General features: G+C 27.6%; 1 protein-coding gene across 2 annotated transcripts; it reads left to right on the plus strand.

Moving 5' to 3' along the window:
* The first annotated feature begins 78 nt into the window (after positions 1-78).
* Gpb5 (Glycoprotein hormone beta 5) lies at positions 79-26729 on the plus strand. Of its 2 annotated transcripts, XM_015518068.2 has the most exons (4): positions 79-338; positions 2846-2884; positions 21008-21205; positions 26114-26729. In XM_015518068.2, the coding sequence occupies exons 2-4, from the start codon at positions 2864-2866 to the stop codon at positions 26348-26350; spliced, it is 456 nt and encodes a 151-aa protein (XP_015373554.1). In that variant the 5' UTR covers positions 79-338; positions 2846-2863; the 3' UTR covers positions 26351-26729. The 2 variants fall into 2 exon arrangements, with proteins under 2 accessions (XP_015373554.1, XP_015373555.1); XM_015518069.2 differs by lacking the exon at positions 2846-2884.
* Positions 26730-27446: the final 717 nt, after the last annotated feature.

Below are 27446 nucleotides of genomic sequence, written 5' to 3' on the forward strand. Positions count from 1 at the left end.
CGGCCGCCAATGGGGTGTCGCGAAAACGCGGTCCGCGCGCGCCGTCCGGACGCACACGACGAACAGTGAACGCACACCCCTTCGGCCGGCGGGACACGGGCGCGCGCGGCCCATCATCTCTCGCGCGGTCGTCGTCGTCGTCGTCGTCAACAGTGTCTACGATTGCCGTCGCGAATTCCTTCGTCTTGGTCGTCGTCTTCTCCGCCGCCACCGTCAGATGGCAAATTGATCATTTGACTATATAGCGATTTTTTCGTCGGCGATTTATAACAACAACATCAATAATAATAATAATAATAATAATATTATTGCCGTTAAAATATCATAATAATTCACAGGTCAGTATGTACAATAATAATAATAATAATATAATGTAGGATTTATATTCTATAATATGCACACGTCGATGAACAAATATTATTATTTAAGTATTACCCATTGTTATTGTTATTGCATTCACATACTTCATATTATTACGATGAGATTTAACGGGTGAGAACTTTTTGATTTTTGAATGTGATCGAGATTAGAGCGTTAGGGACATTGTTATCATATGCTAATTGTCAGTGGTGTATTGGTGAACAAATGTTTGGGTGTACGCACTTTAAACTATATTTTATTGCAAAAAAAAAATTTTATCGCTACACTCCAAATGTTAAATACTTTCACAAATTGTGAACTACATTCGAATATTTGTACTATAATCTTCGTTTTTTTCTGTTTTATACACAGTATCTCCATTTGTATGTCAATTGTTAATATAGTTTTAACTATATTTATAGTTATTTTATTTTACTAAAAATCAATGACGGTTTGAGTGACGTACAAACGCCACTGCTAAAAATGAACATCTACGTCCGAAGATGTTTTTTGGACGGAGGTTTGATATTTTTCAACATTTTTGCAAACTTGGGTAAAATAATTTTTAAAAGTATTTTGAATACGCATATTCCGAACATGTTAAAAAAAAGTATTCAAAATACATATTAATATATTGATACTTTAAAAAAATAGTTATGTCTTTCGATTGTCATCCCAACAAATCATCAGCCAACTGGCCAGATTTATCGTCAAAATAAATAATTGTTTTTTCAATAGAAATTAGCCTGCATAATATCATAATAAGATCTGTGTTTTAATTATTTACCGTGGAAATTTTAAATACCGAAATATAGGATATTACCGTGGGTACATTGCAGTACAGCCGGTCGGTACTTATAAATGTCTTAAACACAAGGTAATCACATTTACGCGGTTGTTTTCTCAGCTGCTGAATGTTATAGTAATTTAGTTATATAGTTGATTATGGTGATTTTAGCGTTATACGGTATACAGTTACAGCAGCGTCTTTAGAGATGAAAACCGTTTAGATAATGTATACTCAATTAAATAGGTGCGTTTATATGAGCTTACCTCTTCCGACAATGACAACATTAAGCTTTATTTTTCCTGATTTGTTAAAATAATAGTCTAAATCATCGGTATGTGTGTACAGTAAATAGAAATAAACGATTAATTGTTAACAATATAAGCCCATATTTTTCATTTCTGTAACTTATGACTTTACAATTATAATACTCAAAAGTAAAAATATCAAAAAACAAATTGACCCATGAGAAAACACGTTTTCTTAAGTCGCGATGTCTTAAATATATGTCAGCCAGTCTACAGTTATTGTTTTCAATTTAAAACGCAATAAAACGTCTAATAATATCGAACAATTAATATTTATCAATTTGACTAACATTTATTTTATTATTTTTACAGACACAAAAATACTAAGACTTAATTTATTTGGTTCTCATTTAGCATTTAGAAGATATGATGATGTTAAATATATTACAAAAACATTTTAATTTCGGTCACATTTAAAAAAAAAATGTCATAAAGACCATCATTTCTCAAATGCAATCTGAGTTATATACTTATATAATATAAATATAATGTATTTTACTATACTATTAGAAGTATTGTTTCTTTCCTAGGCAAAACGATTTAAGCAATAACTCATGTTAAAAAAAATCTATCAAAGTTGGTGGATAGTTAAAAATACTGACGATAATGGTTAAAATTTTCACAAAATATTTTGAAAAAATAAAATACACGATATTATCACCATGAATGTAACTATTTTTGCAACATATTGTTACATGTAGGCAATATAAGTACATTAGTGTGTAGAAGAAAAACATTATAAGAAATTCAATCTTTCGTAATCCTTTTTTAAAATAATTATTACAAATATAGTATACAATGTGCGTTATTGTTTTACTATTGTTAGAATATTATAAACATAGTAAAATACCATTTACAAAGTATGTACGTTATACGTTATAACCTTATAACATTTAATATAGGTACTATTTCGAACAATATTTAGGGAGTTCATAAAGCGAAACGCATTCTTTAGTATTATAATAATTTAATTATGTAGTATTTTTTTTTTTTTTAATATAAAATTTTCTGTTTGATGATATAATACTTTAAGACGTGCAAATATAAATAGGTCATTGTTTATACTAGACGCAACTACAAAAACAATCGCAAGAATAGATTCACGCATAAAACATAATGTTAGATAAAATACGAACTCGTAGAACCATTATATTAATTTTATTAAAAAAATATCGCAAGAACAACGTAATTTTTTAAATGTTTTCTCAATGGAAAAAAATATAGCATTCAAAAGTTAATATTATGCTCTCATTCGTATCAAACGGTTACAATTACGGTCATCTAAAAATAATTCTCCGTTTACGAACCCAATAATAAGTTGATTTTTGTTAAGTGCACATATAATATTTAATTTTATGAGAAAATATTAACGATATGATTGTTGTTGCAGAGTGAAGGGTTGCGCAAGATGACGCTACCACTTAAAATAGTAAGTCTGATTAAAGCAAACCGTTTATAATAGACCCTATAAGCCGGTCTCGCGTATTCGTATATTTTCTCATACAAAACACTATATTCGATGTGGTCATGTTATTTAAATTCATTTTTAATCGACGTATATAATGAAATACAGATATTATTATACAACTATTATGTATTACATCATATTATTATATAATATTGCTATTCGTATTATTTATTTACCTATTTTTAGTACATTCGTTACTGTTTTTTTATTTTTATAATAGTGATCTATATGAGGATAATACGGTAGGTATCTGGGTTTTACAGTATTTTTTTCAAAACACATAAATCAGTAATAATATATTATGTAATAACATAGGCGCAAATAGTGTTTGAAATTTGGAGAAGGGGGATCGAATCAGCAAAAACTACACGCGGCCAAGTTCCAATGTATTGTTGTAAAATCGTAAGATTTGGGGAGGGGGGGCTATAGCAGTTCTAAAGGAGGCTAAGCCCTCCAGCTGCCTTTATTTGCGCCTATGTGTAATGGTATTATACGATATGATACGACACCGTCATTGGTTTTGTTAGTACATTTAATACAACTGTACCCTAAATTCACATATCTGATAAGTAACAATATTATAATACAAATTTCATTCAGATTATCTTAAAATTTAATACTAAATGTAAAAAATAAATGTTTTAGTACCTAGTCGTGGTGTATAACACAATAATACACAATAATATATTACGAGCCGTCATCACATAGGTATAACGGTATACATAATAAAGTTTAATGCATTATTACGTCGATATACCTTATTTTAAACAGCTAACCACTTGTAATATTATATTTTTAATAACTGCTGCAGCAGTTCCGATTCGGTAACGAAGCCGTGTTGGCATTTTATTGTTTCGGTGCACGACATGTCACGATGTCAGCGAAAACACACCAGCTGCTGAGTTAATAATATAATATATTAATATTATACCTATAAGTGCACGTTTTTCGGTGTCCAATTCGTTCGTTTGCGTTTAGAAAGTCTTAAGTTGTAACGAAACCAAAATCACCCGAAATGTATATAGTCCCTAATAGACCACCTTACTATCGCTCTGCAGGATCACTCGACAATAATATTAATTCATAATTAATTGCTATGTTCGATTTGCTACGATTAAAATGTTGTATAACATAATTCATAACTGATCGTGTATACATGAAAAATGTATATTTCACGCTAAGGATTCTTTAGCAACTCAATAAATACGATGTAATCTATTTAGTATGTACTGTCTTATATAACAGATATCTGACCTTATGTATATATTTTATATACGTATATAGTTTCATGTAGGAAATACAACTTAAATTATGTAAATAGGCAACTATTAGTTTGTACAATTTTTTTTCATCATTATCTGTAATATATATCTATAATATTATGTCAATAGTATAGAATATTTGAGTAAGAAAAGATTTTTAAGAAACTGAAACTCCGAAATAAATGTTTTTTTGATTATTTTTTACTACGAGAATACCAATCAATTTATTTTGTAACCACCAACTTATACATTTTACCGCTCATCTTTACTTCAATTGCATTTTTCAATATAATAGGTAGTATCTTGTCAAAAATTAAATTTTACCATCTGTTTTTTTATGTTTCATAAATGTACTGATTAAAAATAAACTAATGACGTCTATAATTATATAGGTACAAGTTCAATATTATTTTACAGTGTACATGCAACTATGTCACGGTTTAATTTAATAAGTGCGTAGAACGAAAAATTTATATTAAAATATAAAAATAGGTTAATTTAAAAATATGTAAACCCTATGGTAATTAATGTCAATTTATACTACATCCCAGATCTCGTATACTTAAATAAACTTTTGTTTTGAGTAAATTATTTAAAAAAATATATTGCTGATTTTATTAGTTTTTACAATAATTTTGGTAATAAAAAAATTATAGATTTCAAAGTTTTTTTATTCAAACCTAGACTAATTAATTTGTATTAAATTAATTAATTGTTTTAATTAAAATAATTCCACTACATTTATTTTAATTTATGAGGCCAATAAAATATAATATATTAAGTTAATAAAAATATGGTAAATCATAATTATTGATGAAAAAAAATACTTTATGACAGGATTTTTAAATAAATAATAATCCACGATTATAATCATAATTACCAATATTTTATATCAAAATGCAAAACATAATTATTATTATTTTGATCTAATACTCTTTTGGAAAAAAATTGATAAATAATTTTATAATTTTTTTTTTTTAAATCCGTGTAAAATAGTATAATAAAATTAGTTACCTACCTATAGTAATTAAATTAATTTAATTCTTGAATTAATGTCTCAAGTCCAGTGAGTAATGTGTTACCTATATTTTATGTAATAGTTAACAACGACTGTGGGTTTTTTTTAGCATATTATACCGGATGTGATTTTCAAAATTATGTTAATATTATAAACCATAAAATGTTACACGGCGTATTATATAGGCAAAATAAGTACTTAAAAATCCGTATCGATCATAATAATATTACTATAATTGTAATATCACATTAAAATATTTGAAATCTGCTCACTATAACTTTCTAGACATTCTCTTTCCACACTTTTACTACTTAGCTTGAGGGTTCTTCGGTCTATTGGTTTTTATTTAATAGAATCACGCTGTTGTAAAATCTAACAGATCAATTAATAGGTTGACGGCGGCTAATCCATTACATGATCTGAATTATGATTAGAATTGCGTAATGCACTAGAGTACCGACATTGGAGTAGGTTTCGTGTATTATTATCACTTATCAGGGCTGTCAGTTTAATTATAAAAGTCAAATATTGTTATAGTTTAGAATACACTTGGGAATGGTATGAAAACGAGTAATTTTTTTTATTTATTTAGAATAAGGCTTCGACATCGGAGGTCATTAGCCTGAAAAGGTTTACAATGGTAGATTAAAAGCTTAGAAATATTGATACAGTCTTATGTACATAGTAACATAGTAATTAAACAAAATAAGTAGATAAATAACATAAAATAGTAATGATAAATAAATAAATAAAACAGTAGTATTTGCAGATTTTTTATAATAGGTTGGATACTTTGATGGCATTAAAAAAGTTGAAGATAGCATCGGTGTTGGTTTCCCCGAGTGCTTCTTCGATGTTGGAGGAGTAGTGAAAACGAGTAATATATGGTGCAAAAACTAAAGACTATATTGTATTAGGCAAAACCCTGTTGAAAATTAAATGTCAATAAATAAAAGAATAAAATTTAATTAGTCGGGTACGATATAATATACAATTATGACACTGAATATTTCACTCATTACTTAATCAGAATTCAAATACACGGTTTGATTACTGTAGAATATATTAATCATCTATTGAAGTTTATGTATCAAGAGCTTATATAGTTTTGTTTACTGCATGTAAACTTAAAAGAACTAAAAAAAGCAATATATTATGAAAAGAATATTTCTGATATAACGCGTCAATATAAAATCATTTTTACTTTTCAGGTTTATGAGATAATTAAGTGTTAAGGCTAACGGATAATGTATCATGACTTGTATTTTTATACGATGATTATTCGTATTAAAATAATAGGCTCCCAATAGTTTTTATAGTTATTAACAAACACCATTAAAACTTCACCGAAGTTACCCAATTATTTGAATGGAACGATATTAAATTTTCAATTATCTATATTCCCAAATGTTTATGGTTGTGTTTTATAGCATTTCGCTTTATAGTGTTTATAGTAAACTGCAATTTTAACTAGATATATAAATAATATTCAAACATGAAGATTTTTATAAATAGTATGAATAAAAAAATGTAGCGTTTAATTTCTTAAAAAAATGATTATCAAAATTGAAACATAAGCACTAAGCAATACACGTGCAGTGTGCACTATCTAGTAAAATATTTAATGTTTTATTTAGTAAAATAAATATATAATAATATGCATGATCTTATTTTTGAAATACTCAATATAGCATTATAATGATTAATTAAAAAATATTTCATTCAACCACCAGAAAATTCATAATACATATTATACGTGTTTTACTTTTGATAAACATTTTCTTGCGAATATACTTCAAAAAGTTACATTACGACTTATCGCGCGCTATACATCAAAGTGTATTATTTCCTTTAAACGTTTATTTTTTATTTTTCAACAAATAGTAACGCATTCGATATATGTTAAATATTATAATATATTCTAGGCCATCAAAAAACTAAAACAAAAGAAAAAAAATCAACAACTAAAAATATATTTAATTTAAATGTTATTTATTAATATAATATGCAGTTGTTTATTCTGATTATGTTGAATAACAAAACTATACTATCAAATATTAACGGAATTTGAACACTGTGACAACTTTAGACCGAATTAAGATGAATATTTTTATTCCCTAATATTGTTAAAACCATTCGTAAAAGAAAAACATTTTGGACATTTTTTTTGTTTAACAAAATGGTTGTGCGTGGGATCTTATAGTGTGTACATTGCGCGGATACAATTTCTCGGTCACCAGATTACAATCTCTTTATTGTTTATATTAAAATACAACCATGGAATGCACATGCATTGTTCTCGACTAAAGTAGTTTAAACAAACTTAATCCCATCACTCATCGAGTCTAATTGTGAACGGTAGTGGAAAAATGTGTATTAATTTACAGTGACCTTATTCTAATATATCATTTTGACTAAAATGCTTGAAACGGACGTCATAATATTAAATCTTACCTTTGAAAAAAAATTACTAGTTAACAGTTCTAAAATATACATTGGTCAGCATAGATAATATTAAATATGTAGTTACTCTTTGGCTGGTCAACAAGGGATTAACAATTAAATACTTGTGATCAATAAATTATTCTCTGTGCTGTCACGATGATACACGATTTGTGATCTTCAGATGATTATAAAGGGAACATGGGCTAAAAAATAATTATCCTTATGGATAAAATTCATTCAATAAATGTATAATTGTGAAAATGATCATGACATTATTGTAATATTATAATATACTCGAAAGTTAAGATTACTATTCCTCAACGCAAGGTCTTTAGAAGGTAATACAATATTAAATATGTGCATACTCATTTCTTTATTTTCCATTTGGTCAACAGAACATTAATACAACTTAAATAATCGTAGTGAGAAGATTTGTAAATTTATATTATACATTTTCAGATGAGAAAATATATTTTATTTTTTAAGTACGAGTAGTTCTTAGTATCTAAATTTAAAATGAAAACAATTTTGAATGAATGAAATATTTAAGTATTTGTTTTTAATATTATTAAGACTCATAACACGACGACTTTTGATGACACTTTTGGGAGACTACCGATACGGATACACATATAAATGCACAAACAGTAAACATGAACTATTTATGTAATGTATGAAAATAAAAAAATAAATAAAAATATAACCATTTTAAAATTTAAATACTAAGTCATTATCCACATTTCAATTAGATTAGGCTTGCGCACGATATCGTTTGAGTTTATGTAAAAAAAAAAAAAACAATTTCCGGAAAATGCATAAAAATCACATAATTATATGAACCTCAAACCCTATCCGTGCGTTGAATGTTAAACAAATTAATGCGTTTTTTAGATTTTGTTAATATTTTTATTAAATAATATTTTTAAATGCTAATAAAATATAAATATATTATCATCTAGCTATTAACTCGACTCGCTTGTTTTATAAAAATAAAGTAGTTTTATTTATTTTGTACTGTCAGCATACTTGTAAATTGTAATTTCCTTTTTGTAAATCGAAGAAGATTAACTTAACTCGCAACGTTTACCAATTACACATTTTAGCAATGAAAATGCTGTGGTATCTGAAATATTATCTTCGACGGCCTCTTCAAATTAGTAATCATGGTTCACGTCCGATGAAAATTTTCAAAAGGGAAATTTATTTCAACATTTTTTATAGCAACTTTGTTCTGAAATCAATTCCTAAACTTAAATTATACGGTACTACAATTTTCAACCACAAACTCATAAACCACATATAGATAACCATCGATAGTAATCCAACATAATACTTCTTTTAATTACATGAAAAATAAAAATTTTTTTTTAAATTCATTTTCAAATTTTAGTGAATCCCTAATAGCACATTTGTATTTCTAGAATATTAGTCTAAAATATCAGTTATATTGGTCATTAAGGAATATATCAAATGTATACGATATTATAAACTTTAAAAGAGTAAAATTAAGTATGCATAGACCATAGTTATTTCACAATACTTAGACACAAGGTGAAAAATAATCTCAGGTGAACACCATTTGTGTTTTTTTTACTTAAGTCTCAATATCGATAGGAAAAATTTAAAGCATTAAACTTGCTTTGAAAAAATTTGGAACTACTGCGCAGCAGAGCGACGTCCACTTACCGGCTTTTTATTATTTTATTTATGTTGGACGTCTTATTATGCGTGATCTAAACTAATTGTAAAAAAAAAAAATATATGAAAATATAATTAAAATTGACTGAAGAAGAATTATTAATTATAGTACATGTAAAATTATAAAAAATACATATATGATTGCAAAAGTTTAATTTTCTTTTTTCAAACACAATTATACGTTTGATAAACTCGAATGCTTTGAGATTAGCAATTTTATAGTATACTACGTGAATTCGGTGCATTAGAATATAAGTGCAACATTGACAAAACTATATAGATGCTCGCTACTATAGCGCTCTAAAATAATGTTACTATTGCAGCCTTTGTTTTTGTAGTGCATATTAATTAATGTGTAAATAGTATCCCAATGTTTTAAATATTAACCACTATCATAATACATATTTCAATATTTGAACTGGGTCCGCTTTTTCCGCATATGAGCGTACTGAGCGCAGTATAAAAAACTAATTTAGCAGCTGAAACTTTTTTCCCTGGAGCCTTATCTTTAGCAAATTCTGTGTGTGATTTTTTTGATGTCTCGAGAATAGTATTTTGTAAAATTTACGTTTTTTTTTCTACTTTTTAATTCATGTACTATATGTATATTGTATAATATATATATTTGTATTAAATTAATTCATACGTTAATTTTATTTATGATTTTACTCTTGTCTATCGCGAGGTCTCAATGCCTATTTATGAATATAAATAAATATAATATTGATAACACAATATTAGTAATATGTGTCACCCTTTAAACTGTAAACATAAATTAAAATTTATTATGATTATTTTTAGGCAGAAAATAGAATGTTTATCTGATTCAAAAATAGAAAGAAAAAAACAATGAAACTTCGATTTATTATTTTCATACTCTTTTGCTGATTCAAAGAAAAACTGGCACACTGTATTTATTTGAATTCCGTTGTAATTCTTTTTTGTACACACGCAATAATGTCATTAGCTTTTAGGCTTTTCATCCAAAATTAAACATTAAATTCAATACACTAGAGTACCATTAGTATCATATTTTTGGTATATTTACGTGTATGAATCATTAATTGACATGACAAAACGAAATTTTATGTGTTTCAAATTAATTTATTTTTATAATGATTGGTCAACAAGGAAAGTACAACAATATAAATCGTTATAGTAGATAGTTCAATGTAAAGTCGTTCATAATAATATTATATTCAAATTGTGTTATTGATAAAAGATACAGCTGCCTGTTGGTGTATTAAGAGTTCCCCCTCTACAACTGTATAAATTGTAATATTATGATATTATGTATTTTGTAGGATAATCGATTCTTTTGCTTTTGAAATTATCCGCTTATAAACGCTCTTAAATAACTTAACTATGATATAATGTTATATCATACTGTTTGACGATTTACCCAAAAAACACGAGTTAAATGCATGTATTGTCATCACTTCTAGGTTACAATTAAACTTAAAATTATTTATTATTTTTTTTTGTGATATTTTTAATAACAATCAATGAATGATAAAAAATAATTACTTATCTTATAAATATTAGTTACAAACACAGACATATAAAACAACTAGATAGCCGACTACGGGATAATATTGAAGTCAGCCGCCATAATATACCAACAGGGCAATGTTTACAAAATCGCATGATTGATAAGAATATTTATTAATGATAACAAAATTAATATAAATAATATTTGTACTGTAGTATATTATGTACTTATTACTACTTTATGTAAATTAATTTGTAGTTGACATTTTGATTATAGAATATGAAAAGAAATTCGTTTTTTCATTATTTGAATAAAATTATTATTTATTATCACTTATCAATATAGGTATCTTATTTATTGAGTTATTATGTAAACATTGCCCTATTGGCATATGGCGGCCCGACTTCAAAGTTCTTATGGGAATTTAATTCACAGTCGGCTATCTAGTTGTTTTATATGTCTATGGTTACAAAATATATTTAATTGTTGTACATTTTTTTTTTTTTTTTTTTTTGTATAATTTTTATTCAATATCGCAGTTTAATATGGTTATTATATTATTTTTTTGATTTGTATTCATCAGAACGATGAATATACTATACACATTAATTTATGATATGTTTAACTTATGACTACGATTTTAACTAAAATAATTTCCAAATTCTCAAGATGTATTTAGCTTAATATAGTAGAGGATTTAGTTTTATATTTTTTATTTACAATATTTGTTGTTCTTCATGAATAATGTGCTATTAGGCAAGTGCTGCGTGTTAGCTACACTTACTTTATTACAGTGTATTATGTGCCAAGAAAATGTTGATATGTTAATGGTTTGATATTTTTCAGCACGGGTTAAAAATATTTGTACTCTACTCCCAAACAACAACAATAACATTATATTATTACTTGATAGATGATTATTGGTCATGTTTATTTCATAATATATTATTAATGAATAAAATAATTCATGTTATTAACTATTTTGATAGTTAAATATTTACTCATTTATCCATTTTAGAGCATCTATACAGTACTTATAATAATGATTATAATTTATATGGTATAAGCTTTTAACACTACTCTGAAAAATTAATATAAATTATGGGCACTTAAAACTGCTTATTACATGATAAATTTAACGACAAGAGAATTTAATAAGTCACATAGGTAATACTTGAGCATTGCTTGTATGCGTTGCGGGCGTATAATAAAACTTGGTATTTTCAACATTAAAATCTAGTAAAAAAAAAATTAAAAAAAAAAATAAATGGCCATAGACGGTAAAAGATTGTTTGAAATCAACGATAATATCTCAGAAGAACCATTAGATCAATACGATTATATATTTTAATACCCAAAAAAGATTTTATTTACATTACAGATTAGACAATACTATTAGACTAATCTAACTTACAAGGAAAATTTTGAAAACTTTTTTGTTAAAAATTGACATGATCTTCAAATAGTATTTTATCAGAATCGTGTTGTTTTCGTTATATTTAAAACTAACACGTTGAAAAAATAATCGGTTTTAGTGTTATGTACCTATGGTGTCTATAATATTTTACATATTTTTAGTTAACACAACAATATTATCATCATTTAAATCCGATTGGTAACGGAGTAGTTTAGCGGAATACGTTTCGAATTAAACGTAAGTACATGAAATAAACGTTTGATTTTATTACGATCTTAAGTGGATACGTGCACCATTTGGTTTTTTTTTTAATTACATTAATTTGCTTACCAAAATTTATTTTTATTTGTATAAATTCTGAACAGGAAGCTTACGGTCAGAGCGATTATTTTCCAAAGACAAATAATATTTAACATATTGTATATGCTGTCTCACATCCAAAGAACAATACAGTGTATTATTTACAATTACATACTATGTTGAGAGTGTTTACTGTAATTGAGTAGAAACTCACTTTTAATTAATGTGTTTAATTTTAATTCAACGATAAATCGTATACCTACGAAAAAATTATTCTCAGCAGAAACAATGTTTTTAACACAATGCTAAATGATATTTTATAGTTTATTTACATTATCGTTACCGGAGGTTATTTTTTGGGAAAACTGCATAAATTATATAAATATTATTTTAGATTAATATCATATATTATTCCTATTAACTTATGAGCTTATACCAAAATCGCTCAGAATCTTATAATATGTTTTGTTTGTTCTTACGTATATCGGTTTAAGTTGCTTTAATAGTTTGGCATCAGAGTCAAATTTAAAAGCATCGTAATATTGTATCCCTGAAATCTATTAAAACAACAAAATAATCTTTAAGATATGACACTGGAAAAGCCAAACCTCGACAGTGGTGTAGCGAAATAGCCTACCTTGAGTGCCGTGTTATCAATTATTTAATAATTAAAATTCATTAAATAAAAACACGTCATACATGATAGTGGTAAAAGTGCCAGAAAAAATTGAAAAATTTTAGTTCAAGGCTTATGCTGTGTGTTATACTATAAAATGAATACTTTGGTAAAATAAACGTTTAGCTCATTTGATTTAATATGTACCTACATCTATCATCCATTAATCAAACAACAATAAAGAATCTATTGATTAGATGCATTATCAATAATATTACAATAAATTAATATTATAAAATAAAAAAGTTTTTTTCTAACAATAAATAATAATGTATTTCATAGACTAAATAGTTTTCAATTTTTACAATGATTTGATTCCGTTTCATACTATAGTTTATTTAAAAAATAAAAAACATGAATTTACAATGAGAATTTTAAACCTTCGAGTATCCATTATAAATTTCATAAATTATGATACTCATATTAATTAAGTTGCTAATTTCACGGTTCAAAATGTTTATTTTTATAAACCAATTGCTTTTCAATAGTTCACGAGCGTCTAAAATGTAATTTGTTTTTTTTTTACATTTATTTAACCGCATTTCAACAATTTTAAATTTAAATACGACCGTTCGACAATATTACCATAATATTTTACCTAGGTACATCAACGAAAGTTTATTTTTATAAGTGTGTGTAATGTGTATACTATAAAGTAGGAAGTGAGGCCAACTTAGTCAACCACACGTCGATTAGCTACACCTACACATAGCATAATATTTTATACGTAATATATATATTAATGTTAAAAATTGACATTTTACCTATATGATTAAATGAAGTGTGTAAATCTAACGAATTTAATCGTCATCACGAATAGTCATAGGCACTTTTTGTCGATACCAAGGATTTATTTTTTTATTTTCAGACACTTCTCATCTAATATTATTATATAACACGATGCTGTTGCCATTCCGAATATTAAATATATTCATTTAAAACTCGGGTTTCTATACAAACGGTTTTATGGAGACAAATGTATGGCTGAATCGTGAAATGTTATCTTTTCAAGGGAAAGCATGCAGAATGTACATTATAACATGAGGTTATGCAAAACTGTTCTCAGCTTTTCATCAATACACCTATATATAACGTTAATATCACCAGAGTGTTCGAAGTACTGAAAAACGCGATGATTCTACAAAAAATGATTACGTCTTCTACCGTACGCACCGTTCGCCGAGGATCGGTTTCGAGTGTAACACAATACTCCTCTTGTTCTAATAAATACCTATCGGCTATCATATTTTCTATTTCACCTATTAACCTCGCAGAGTTCTGCCGTCGTCAAAAAGAAACGCCAACGAACATAAACTACGGCGTGGAAATGCGTCGCAGTCATATGATAATAAAATATGCATAAGTCGTGTGAGCAGAGGACAAAACATCTCTGTCGTTGTGTGTTATGGAAAACATAAGTTACGTACAGATACGCACGTTGGCACTCGTTTATATTATTGTATGCATAACATTCATGCGAATGGTTTTTTCCGAGGAAAATGTATTAAGTTTTCATGTTATATTTATTTTTGGACTTGTAATAGGTGTAGGTACGTCGCTACCAACTGTGGTAGTAATGCGTGAGTTATAGACGCTGACCATCACCCACAAACACTGTAATGTATATTTGCAGTGATGCGTAATCGATTTCGTCGATTGTTTTTTTTTTCTTAAGAGTTATAACAATACGTTAGGCAACTCATAAAACTCAAGCATGGTGGCAGTTTTAATAGCAAAGTTTATACATTCGTATTGTTTAAGTCTTTAGTTTAAGATCATACTTTTGTTATTTTTTAATTTTTAGCATTTATAATCAACTATAAATAGTATATTATTTTTTATTATTGATATAGAACAAACATATTGAAATTCACAACGTCACATAAGTTTTTGAGAGGAGTCCATCAATAGTTTTATAAGGTATTTAATTTTTCTAAATGTTTAAAACAAATACCAATAGTTATAAAAATAATATTTTAATCTGTAGGTACTTCTTAATATCTTTAAGCGAAAAAAAATCTAAAAATTCAACGTATTTCCTAATATATTGTCTGTTAGACGATAAAACAATCATGCTGTATAGTATATGAATATCTTCAATGCATTGTGCATAGCAAGAAAGTAATGACATATGATATACTTTCGGTCGGATAGCACAGATTGTTATTTTTCTCAGTACGTCAACGAGTTATGACGAACTAGAGTTGTTTGTTTTTGTAATCGGCCATATATTTCATTTCCAATCTCACGGTGATGTGTTGATCGAGTCAGTCGCAGGCATACCCTCCCCTCCACAACCAGACTTGATATTTCTGTAAAAAAATATGCTATTCAGGAAACAAAATTATATAATAAACGTTAAACAGCGATACAAATTCTAATGTTACAAATATCTAGGTACTATGATATTGAGTTTACAAATAGATGCATTGAATTTTTAATGTACATAATATTTAGTCAGTATTTTGATTTTTAGTTTTTACCCCCTCCCCCGAAATTCAAGTTCTGGATGTTGTCGATGGTTTGAGTATAGGAAAATCGTGTATCGTAGTCGAGTTCTGAATATTTCAAAGCGATATAATATATCGTTGATATGGGTACTCACTCTGAAAAGTAGAATCAAGCAAAGGATCATGACCGATGGCCAGCATTTCCGGTCGTCGAGCTCTCTTCCCGTCATTATATACGTTATGTAGGATACAATATAAAATATAATAGGTATATAAATGCTGGGCAAGGAAAAAATACCCATACCGCATGTGGTTTCCTCGGCGCCAATTTGATTCGTTAAATAAAAAAAGGACATAACTCTACGAAAATAAATGTATTTTACTCGACCGAAGGATATTAATCTTTCGTTGGGCATCTTTTACGTCATAAAATACTTTGCCGTTTTCTGGACGGACATATTAATGTAACGAATACTCGCGGAAGTTGTACAGGAATAGGCGGTACACGACAACGCCGACACCGCCGCGTGGATAATACCTACACTATCGCTGGTATTTGTTTTTAGTCTTTATCGGCCTGGTATCGATGAGATACCACTTAAATGCGTACACACACATATAGAGAGATAGGGTGAGAAAGAGGGAAGAAGTGACGAGATTGGATCAAAAACACTATACAACAAAAACTATTATTTATACATACAGAGTGGTTATTTCATTAGAAAACGTATCACTGTTATAAGTATATTATACGTATTATAATTAGTATATCGTTAAAAATAACTGTACGAATATGTATTGTACCAAATAGATCATAATTTTATTAACTTAAAGACCAAAATACAAAAAACTTGACTGAAAATAATCAACAGACAATCGTGTTGTCATCTACAAACGTTATTAATATAATATACTATCGTATTTTTAAAGTATTAAATTCTCATTATATTATGCTCTGTGCATGATAATTTTAACAATAAGAAAATTCCAATTCACTCATACAGCTTTACAGCATTATGTACTTTATTTTTTCTTCCAGAAACGACCTCATCCGATTTATTTTTTTTTTTTATTGGAATAACGTAAACTAACGAGAAAATAATAGAATACCATAGCTTAATTATTTATAATTAAACTCATCTTCGTGTTCGATTGTTTAATACAAACTATTAACTTACTATCTACTACAGATTAGAAATTCAATTTGTATCCACGAAAATTCTTTAGTTTTAACTTTAACTAAAATGGATTTTATCATTTAAAAATGTAAAAAAAGAATAAAAAAAATGTTGTTGACTTAAATAAAAATTATTTTGAAAAAGTTATCGAGAAAATTACCGTTTTTCGAAAGAAAAATTCTCCCTGTATAGCATATGTATATTATATTTAATGGGTGTGCGCTTGTGATGTTTGTTTAATTTTGCCCCGTATCCTACCTCCCCCCTTCAAACGAACACAGCTTTTGACCACTGTGCTCCTGTAAACTTGACGACTATGATATATATATATATATTGTACACACACACACACACATAAATGGAGGCCTCGTGAGAAACTGGACAATTGTCGTCGACGTATATTCTTTCATATTGTTTATACATATATTTTATATATATATATACATTCGCTATATTTCCTCATAAAGTTTTACTCCACCGCCGCCGTCAAATATTACGCTAAACTAAACATCGTCTTAAATATCTATACGTCCCGACCGTATCCGATCTTGGGGTTCGCCTTTGCCGCAGACTTCCGGACGCCTGTCGTTATAAATATTATACACCGCCGTATCTATTTTAATACATTAAATTCGTAATTATATTACAATTGGATATTATATTATACGGTCAGACCGGAAATAACCGGAAAACCTTAATCATTATAGGTACTCTGCACACCGTCCCCCGGCTGGAGACGATGAGTCGTCTCAATAATGCGATTTAACGTCCATTTACCGGTCAACATAATATTTATGCGATGGATGTAACTATATACTAATTACATCAAAAACACAAAGCGTATACGTTCATATTGTGATACTCATTACAATGTTGTACAATAATTAACAGATTTTGCGATATAGATACGCTGTCGATGTATTTTTTCTTGCAATATGACGTGATGGTTGTGCGCTTCGGTCCATCCTTTCCGCAATATATTGATTAGATACTCTTTAAACGCGATAGTGGACCTATTATTTTAAATTATTGTTCCATTCATCGACATTGTTCGCGATATTGTTATTTTATACCAGATAACGACCTCCTTAATATACTTTCTTTTCAAAATAACGGTGATTATTTGCTTATTTTCGTGAGTTCTCTGCCGAAAAGTTATTACAACAAATTCCTATAAAACTTTATCTCAAATAACAATATCATGAAGTTAATACTATAATGAACTCAAAATAAACGTGAACAATAGAATTTAAAAAACTATTGATGTTAATAAGAAAGTACAACAAACCAACCAATAACTTTGTTAATTTTTCGTCAAACATAAATGAAGAAGTCGTGACAGTATTATAAAAAACTTAAGTTAAAGTTTTTTGTTCATACGGTCGTTATCTGTCATATATATATATATATTTTTACTGATTAATACAACTGTTCTTTGTATAATGATTATCCAGAATAAATTAATAATGTCAAAATAATACATAGTGTATAGTATTTGTTCAAAACAGTGATATTTATATTGTAATTCGAATCTGGTTATATTTAAAGTTAATACTGTAATGAGTTAAAAATATGAAGTAAAAAAATGATAGTATGGAAAGGTATTTTAAATGTTAAATGTTAAATTATTATTATATAATTTTAGCTCATCACTTGATAAAACATATTACGGGGGATAGGTACGAGAGTTTTTTTCTTTCCAAATAAATAAATGTATTAGAATATTTGTTATGTATAATTTGTATTTACCTTCCGAAGAACCCACTGGCAGAAAACTGTATCTTGTATAATTCAATGTACTGTTGAAGTCGACTGACGAGAATAGTGGGAGGTATATCAAAATGTTGTGATTGAACAAGTCGGTAAAAATAATTACAGCAAATTGAATTTATTTCTACTTATAAAAATCGACACATATACAATTTACAAATTATTAAAAATATGACATTGGGTGAGCTACTGGATGACTGAGCGCGGTGTTGATTGTCGTGTTTGCTTTTATAGATATTGATGGCCGACTTTGTACTCGACTTAGCGAGTTGCCGCCTTACTCATTTCCGTGACATTATAAGTAAATTGTTATAATATGTACTAAATAATTTATGTTTATACAGCTGCAAAGATTATGATTATTTACTGTCCAGAATCCAAGTGTGAGTTAATTAATAGTAATTTATTTAATGTTTATACAATTGTATAAATAATATTCTATTTATTTTCTTTAATCTAAAAGTATTCTAATGATTAAAGATATTTTATTTTTCAACTTTTATCTGTGCAGCTGTATTCACATTTTATTATGATTCTAAGTAATGATATATTATTACAATACAAAATAATATGTACAAAAACATTCATAATACTATTCACATATATCTGTATAAACGATTATTAATAATATGTTGAGATTCAAGAAAATAATTCATAATGATTTATTCTTCTGCGTGTTTTTTAATATTTTTATTTTTTTTATTGTATCAGTAAATTATTTTAAATGACTTAATAATAAATGTATATATTATAATTGAAATTAGAGTATACATTGTAAGTATGTCAAAAAGCTTGTGCTAAATATATTGTTACTTTTGAAAATCGATTTTTACCATAATTTAAATATCAAATGACAATCATTTTCTTTGAATAATGATATAAAATAATAAGTGTAAATATCTATATGTGTTTTTTTTAAATATTTTCCTGAGAAATTGTATATGAGTTTTAAAAGATTTTCACTTTCTTAATTTTATATAGAATAAATACAATAGGTAACTCGTTTGTTTTGAAAATATAATAATTATGAATGAATATCGAAAAAAGTATTTAATACAATGGATTTTCTTATCATATTTTGAATTAAAAAAATAATTTTAACATATTATTTTATAATGCATGGATACATAAAAAAAAAAATCGTGGTCTATGGAAATTAGTAAATATAACCACTTTTCTTTGAGCATAGTAAATAATATTAATCAAATATGCATATTTTTATAGCATCTGTAGTGTCGTTGTAGTTTACAAATTTATTCAAGGTGAGATAAAGTATTCTGAAAGAATGCGTGTTTTATCATATCAAAAATGGAAATACGTGCTTAAGTTTTAAATATATTAGTATTGGTCTTGTGAAAAAGTATCTAGAAAGTGTTAACTTTGTGTAGAATAAAATAATATGATAATATTTTTCCGATGCCTTTGACTCCAGAAAATAAATAGGTACATTCTTTTGTATTTATAAGTTATGAATTTATGATTAATACAACAGTATACATATAAAAAATCAAGAAATAATTTTAAATTCCATTTATTTACAATTATTGTAAGTTACAAAAGGCGATAATACAGTTTTGACACGGTTATGTATAATTAATGAAATATCAAGATTATTATTTCAATATTTGAATAAAGTGTTCAACTATCTCGAATTAAATTAAACAGTAGAAGATACAACACAAATTTTAAATAATCGAGAAATAATTGTATTCTTATCACAAGTATTAGTAGTTACCTTTATTATATAATATAAACTTTTTGATTGTGTTTTATCAATTTATATCCTGAATACAATATGTTTGCAACATGTTTTATAACCTTACAACCCCTGGAAATATAATATTATTATTGAATGCATTGTTAGTAAATTTCATATTGTATTTAATTTTCACCAGTATAGTAAAAATACTAATAACTAATAATCTATGTTTAGAGCGATCTATAAGGGTCGTTTTGAAATTAATTAAATTTAAAAAGAAGATAATAAGAACACGGCGATGACTGATGATCAATACGATGGGAGCTGTAAAGTAAAACAAAATATTTAGATCGAGAAAGAGTATTGAAAACTTATGAGGGTACCAACTAGATGAAACAAAGATAACTTATAAAATACAAAGATTAATATGATTTGAACAAAAAGTATTTTACCTATTGATATTATGTTATATGGAAATCAATACTTCGATAGAAAATGCCCGCTATAAAAAAAAAACTCAAATCGAACGATCTGAATAATATTTGGTAAACTTTTCAGCGCCCTCCCCCCTCCCTCCAGTAGCGTAGCCGTTGTTTTTGAGACTGCTACTATACTGAGTAAAATTCAATGAATAAGTAAAAAAAAAAAATACATTTTTTCCTTCTATTTATTGTTTTAGCATATACCAATGGTTTGCACGGCGGTGTTTTGTGCCGTATCAACGATGATCGTATGGTCTTCGGTGGCGGGTTTCAATATCTTAGACTGTAACCGACAACTGTCTACATTCCGAGTGTCCAACACCGACGTGAACGGGAGGACGTGTTCTGATGAGATCAACGTGATGTCTTGCTGGGGAAGATGTGACTCAAACGAGGTATACCTACTGTATTAAACATAAAAGGGTTTTTTTTTTGTAATGTTAAAATTATAACGTATGATGCATGAAAACTGTATTCACGATGGAAGACATTGAAGTCATCCACACGCAAAAAAAAAATCAAAACCGACATCATATGTGTGATGTTTTTTTTCCTATTGTAAAATAGAAATTGAAGTTGTTTTACAATATAGATTGACATTAATGTAACCGAAAACTTTCAATAGGTAATAAGTAGGTACTATACGCATATAATAAATATTATCTTCTCAGTTTCCCTATTAGGTACTTTCGACAATACAGAATGAAGTGTTTTATCACTTAAGTGTTGACTTTTTGATTTTTTATTCAATCTGTTTCAAAGAACAACAATTAGAATAACTGAGGTAATATATACAGTAGGGTCTCGATAATCCGAACGAGATTGGGTAAAGGGGTTGTTCGGATTAGCGATTTGTTCAGATTATCTATGGCTTGAAAAAAAAATCAATTTTATTGTAATTTGAATCATGAAATTTTATTTTTATTTGTATTAATCGTGTAAAAACTTGTAATTTAAAAAGACAATGAATATATAAAAATTTTAATATAATATTATGAGTATAATTATGAACTTTACTATTTAAAATATCGATTTATTATTTTTTTTTTGTCTGTACGCTGGTTCTTATTATGGTTTGGTATGCCTTGTCCCATATAATCGAAAAATCTTATTACCCGAAAATATTTTTTTATAAATACATACATATTATGGCGATAAGGTAATTCTCAAGCCCGTTTGGATTAGCCTGTGTTCGGATTATCGAGACCGTACTGTTGTAACAAAAGCTGATTTTTAAAATATTCAGTTAAATATACCTATTGAACAACGTTAATTTATCGCATACTGAATTAAAATTAACATATTACTTATTTCGTGTTATTACGGTAAAATATAGAAATATAATATTTACACCCTAAAAAAATTGACCACAATCGTATAAAATTGTTTCGTGGGATATGTTCGTAACACTCTGCTGGTATATGATGTATACACACGTCACGATAATAATATTATATCTACCAATCTTTTTTTTTAATATTCTAATAGAATCACTGAGTAAAGTTTTATTATTACGTAATTCGACACATATTAATTTATCAACATTCTAGAAAATAATTCATTTTCAATAGTTTTTACCTATACAATTTCTGTCAATTTAAAATATTTGACAGCAGAAACTTGATGTTTGCTCATAAAAATGTAATATATAATAATATTAAATGTATTCAAATCAAACAAGTCAAAAACGATGAAATAGCTTCCATAACTCATTGATGTAATATGAAACACGTGTAAGCAAATTGGTGTGATAAAAATAATTTTAAAAACGCATTGATTTATAGATAGTTCAAACTTGTGAATATGCAAAATATGATGACGTAAAGCGGTTATACAAATCTGAACATATAAATAATTGATAGTTTTTGACATAACTCTTGATTGATTGAACTATAATCGTTATTATTGCACACCATATTTTCAGTATTCTCATTTTTCAATTATCCTTTTTTGCCAACGACGATAAAAAAAATTCAATCTTCTACTTTTTTTGTTGCCAGATAGAGCTTAAGATAAAATATTACGCTGGTGACTGAACTGAATCTTCGTTTAAAATCCCTAAAAATTGTATTTGATTTTACTTCATAGACACACGATCTTGTAGCGTGTTTTCTAGTTCGTGAATATTCAGAATTATCATTTAGCAGTCTGTGTTTGAACAACCTACACAGCTATACTACTTCTATGATCAAGAAATCTTCTTCTGCCCAATTTAGAAGTTAAACATTTGAAAGTTTATATACATTTTAAATGATCATATAGTAGGTATAGCTACTAAGTACGGACTTATATTTTCCGTGTGAGCGTAAGATTCAGTGATTCAGTCCTACTAGGCCGATTGTGATTCAGTCCCATCAAACATAATTTTATACGGTTTATCCTAAATCAAACCTTATAATTCGAAAATAATCGTAGATAACTATTGACTTATATAACAACATTAGGCCATACCAAATAAATAATACTGTGAAATCACTACATAATTCAAAAATTTATATTTTTTTTCAAATGATCTACTACTTTTAGTGTATAAATACACGGTTTATTAGATATCTTTGATATTTTACTTGGTTTATATTGAATAATTAGTGAAAATATAATATTAGTAGGTATAGGTATATTAAATAATCCGTGTGTATGTAATATTATATACTGGCATTTAGATTCAGACAGAACTACTGATCTACATTAAATATTCATTCGGATAAGTTACTGTTATTTTACATTATTGTATGTCTTAATTTCCAAGCCAAAAATTGAGTATTGTTCAACGTTATGTGACCCATCGAAAATAAATATACGCTTAATTTAATCGCTTGAGCGTGTTCAAAGACGATTTTTTCGGTTTATTGGCTACAAGCGAAAGCGAAATAGTAGTGACCTTTATCCTTCATTATCTACATCCCTAAATATAACTCGAGATAGTCTTGAAATAGTCTGTTTGGATACTAGAAGTAGGCTTATTGACATTTACTTCACTTTCAAACTTCTAAACGGATCTATATCTTGTCAGTTATCTTGAGCTACTGGAACTCGGACAATTTCACGTCCTTCAACACCCGTTTTTATTCTTATTCATATTTTTCAATAAAAACCCACAGAATATCATATGGATATATTAGCTTAGTAATTTATCTTATCTCGCAGGAATGCAACAATGACTATAATGACTACATTAAAATCTCCCCATTTGTATAAAAATGTTTAAATTTTAAATTTATTTTTGTTATTAATGGAAACACTTGATTAAGTATATTTTATGTTCTTTTCTTTACACAACATAATTTATTGTGATATCGTGTAATATTTTAAACTGCACTTAATCAAACACACAGACTTTTAATAAAAATAAAAAAAATAAAACAATTTTGGACTAGTAGAAATTATAACTTTGTGTTTAATTTTAGTTGTTCAACTGAACGTTGCTCTGCACAAATTCAAGTTTTTCAAAGAGCACACAATTATAATAATAAAAACAATATTGCAGTAAACTCTTTCTTTCTCGACGTTCTTCTTTGCAAAAACACTTTTTTACCAAACGCCTCATAGTAATACCACATCGGTTATATTAAGCATAATAGATTACACTTTGCGCAGTGGGCGACTATAGTGACTTCGTAATATAATACGAACTGTAATTTACAAGAACGGCGCCAGACATAAATAATTTTCACTGCTCAAATGTCTTAGTCAAAACATTTTTTCAATTTTCTGAATATATTTTGTTAATTTTTAATTTTTTTCTTATTATTTACCCATTTTGTTTTGATGGTTTATGAATTATGAGTATGTAACTAATACTCTTATAGTTATTGGTGTATAAACTAAATTAACAAAGCGTTATGGTTTCACTTGATAGTCAAAGGACTTAATAATAATGTTTGTTTTGATAAATTATTAATCAGTATATTCTTAATATGTCTATACTGAGAAGAAAAATTCCATTCCACCAGTCCGTTTAAATGAAAGCAAACAAAATTATCAATTTTTCAAAATTATTACAATACCTATACTAACCCTATAACACTTAAATTATTAAAATAATAAATCTATAGTATACATTAGAAGCAAATCAGCGGAGAAACGAACAAAAAATGCAAACACATGACTACATGAGTTATAATGTTGAAAGCAGAACATAGACATTGACTTCTGGTATTTACTCCTCTCCTTACTGATTTATAGTTTGTAATATTATATACATAATGATAATGAATTCTATAAATTCCTATAGAACTTTTCTATATTTTCAATAAATAGACGTACCTAGCAATGCACACAAAGTAATAATAATGCATATTATGTCAGTATTACTCTTTGAGTTATATTATATTCAATCTTTATAAAATCAGATACAATGTAGTTATGATTTTCATAATGTACTTTTCATTTATATGAATACCATTTTTTTTTATAAAAAAAATAGATGAAATATCCAACATTTTTTAGTATACCACAATATATGTAATACTTTAAAGGTGATACACATTATGTATTATATATATTATTATTTCCAAAGAGTTTGTTATATAGAGAACTGAGCGACTTGATAAAAAAATAAACAGTTATTAGTTAGCCGTTACTATTGGATACCATATATCACGTCCATTTGATGTGAAGGAGTAGTGTGAGAAACGATACAACCGATTTATTACAATTTTTTTTTTCAATCTATGACAGTTATAATTTTTTTTCATTTCTTATATTTTAGCACCTAAGTAATCTAGTATATATATATATACACTCACATAGGTGTAGGTATGTTTTGATATGACATTTGAGAGCAATGATTAATCATCGCATTCAATGATATTCAGTAAAAATAAGGACAATTTTTTGAAACCTTTTGCATAAAAATGAGTGAGATGGTTATATTTATAGTGTTCTCCGAAAAGCTTGAAAAACAGAAAAAAAAATCAATAAAATGTCTCCCTAATCCTTCAAGTCGGAATGCCATATTTGGTTTCTTATCAAAGTGTCTACTATAAGTTCAAGGGTGTTTCGAGTAACTTTTTGGGAAGTCCTTTTACTTCGTAGGACATGTCGTCACAGATTTAAAAAACATTTTTAAAACTAAAACATTCTCTGTTCAAACAAGAATACGAAATAAACACTATTGGTAAAAAATATCTAAATACAATATTATTGTTACCTCTAACTACGAGGTTTTTAAAAAAAGCTCAAAATTTTTAAACAGACCAAAATAAAATACGGACATTCCGTTTTATATTATGTTGATATGTTGGTATACCCAATACCGCAATGTGGTGACCGATTTCCCTATGTTTTTTTTTATTCCACAGGTGTCCGACTGGCGGTTCCCATACAAGAGATCGCACCATCCGGTGTGCATTCACGCCGGCCAAGTGCTCACCGAGTTCGTGTTGAAGGACTGTGACGAAGGCGTTCAGCCGGGCACCGAACTTTACATTTTCCCGCAGGCCACATCATGCAAGTGTCACGCGTGCAAGTCATCGGAGGCGTCTTGCGAGGGGTACCGGTACAAAGATTTCCAGTTCATTTCCACCGACGAAGTCTGATGGGATGAATAACTTAAAGAAAACAAAAAAAAAAACAAAATGCGACGGAATTACGAACGACAGCGAACCGAATGAGTCATCATATTTACATATTATATATAAATATATATTTATCATTATTATTATTATACGCGCTTCCGTTTTTCTCTTTCTCGTCTCCTTCGATACTCATTATCCATAATAATCGTTTGCTACAATATTATGGTCTTCATCATCACACACTCGGCAAAACACACTGTTGTACATTCTTAAGTTCTCTATCAAATAGTGATATTAAATTATATGTCTCATTGTTATCCGAAACGTGAAAAACTAAACTCATTATAATCTATAAGCCCTCGCCTGTGTAGATAAAATATATAACCAATTTTAATGTTTATTGTGTGCTTTTATATCGTATAATAATATATATTATATTATATAAATATAAATATATATATAATATGAATTCTCGGTATACGTGTGTGCGACACGAATAAAAATAATAATAATAAAAAAAAATCAGATTAATTATAACGAATGCACAGCGTTATTTTATTTTTCTTTCCTACTATTTAATACGAATATAAATTATATTGTGACCTCGTCTGATTACGAAAAGGCGCCGTAAGGCATGCATCAACAATATTTGAACACGAACATCCGAGATAAAAGTTCTGGTGCAATTTATAGTGGCCCGAATACATCATGTGAGTTACACATAGTGGCAATTTAGTCAGTTATCAGACTTTTTCTCGGTAATCGTTTGTATGGTTCAGTGTTTAATATTTAGATTCGTAGAGCAGTGCACCAACGTTTTACGTGGTACACAAAGTATGTGACACTTTACTCAACAGCTCGTCTAAACTGTAAATTCTTATAAAACTTATGTCAAGTGTTATGATTGTATTGACTAACAAAACATAAAAATTTTAACTTAAAATAAATTTAAAAAAAAAAAAACGAAACAAAAACAAAAATTTTTAATTGGACTAATTAATGTTATGTCTTAGAGACATAACTTGGATCCTATATTCTCAAACAAATATTCTGCCTAGGAATATTAAAATAGAAACGTATATCGATATAATTAGTTCAATGGGGTTGTATTGTAGCG

The sequence above is a fragment of the Diuraphis noxia genome, unplaced genomic scaffold, assembly GCF_037042655.1.
Source record: "Diuraphis noxia isolate RWA-SAM2 unplaced genomic scaffold, SU_Dnox_SAM2 contig0002, whole genome shotgun sequence".
Lineage (NCBI taxonomy): Eukaryota > Metazoa > Arthropoda > Insecta > Hemiptera > Aphididae > Diuraphis > Diuraphis noxia.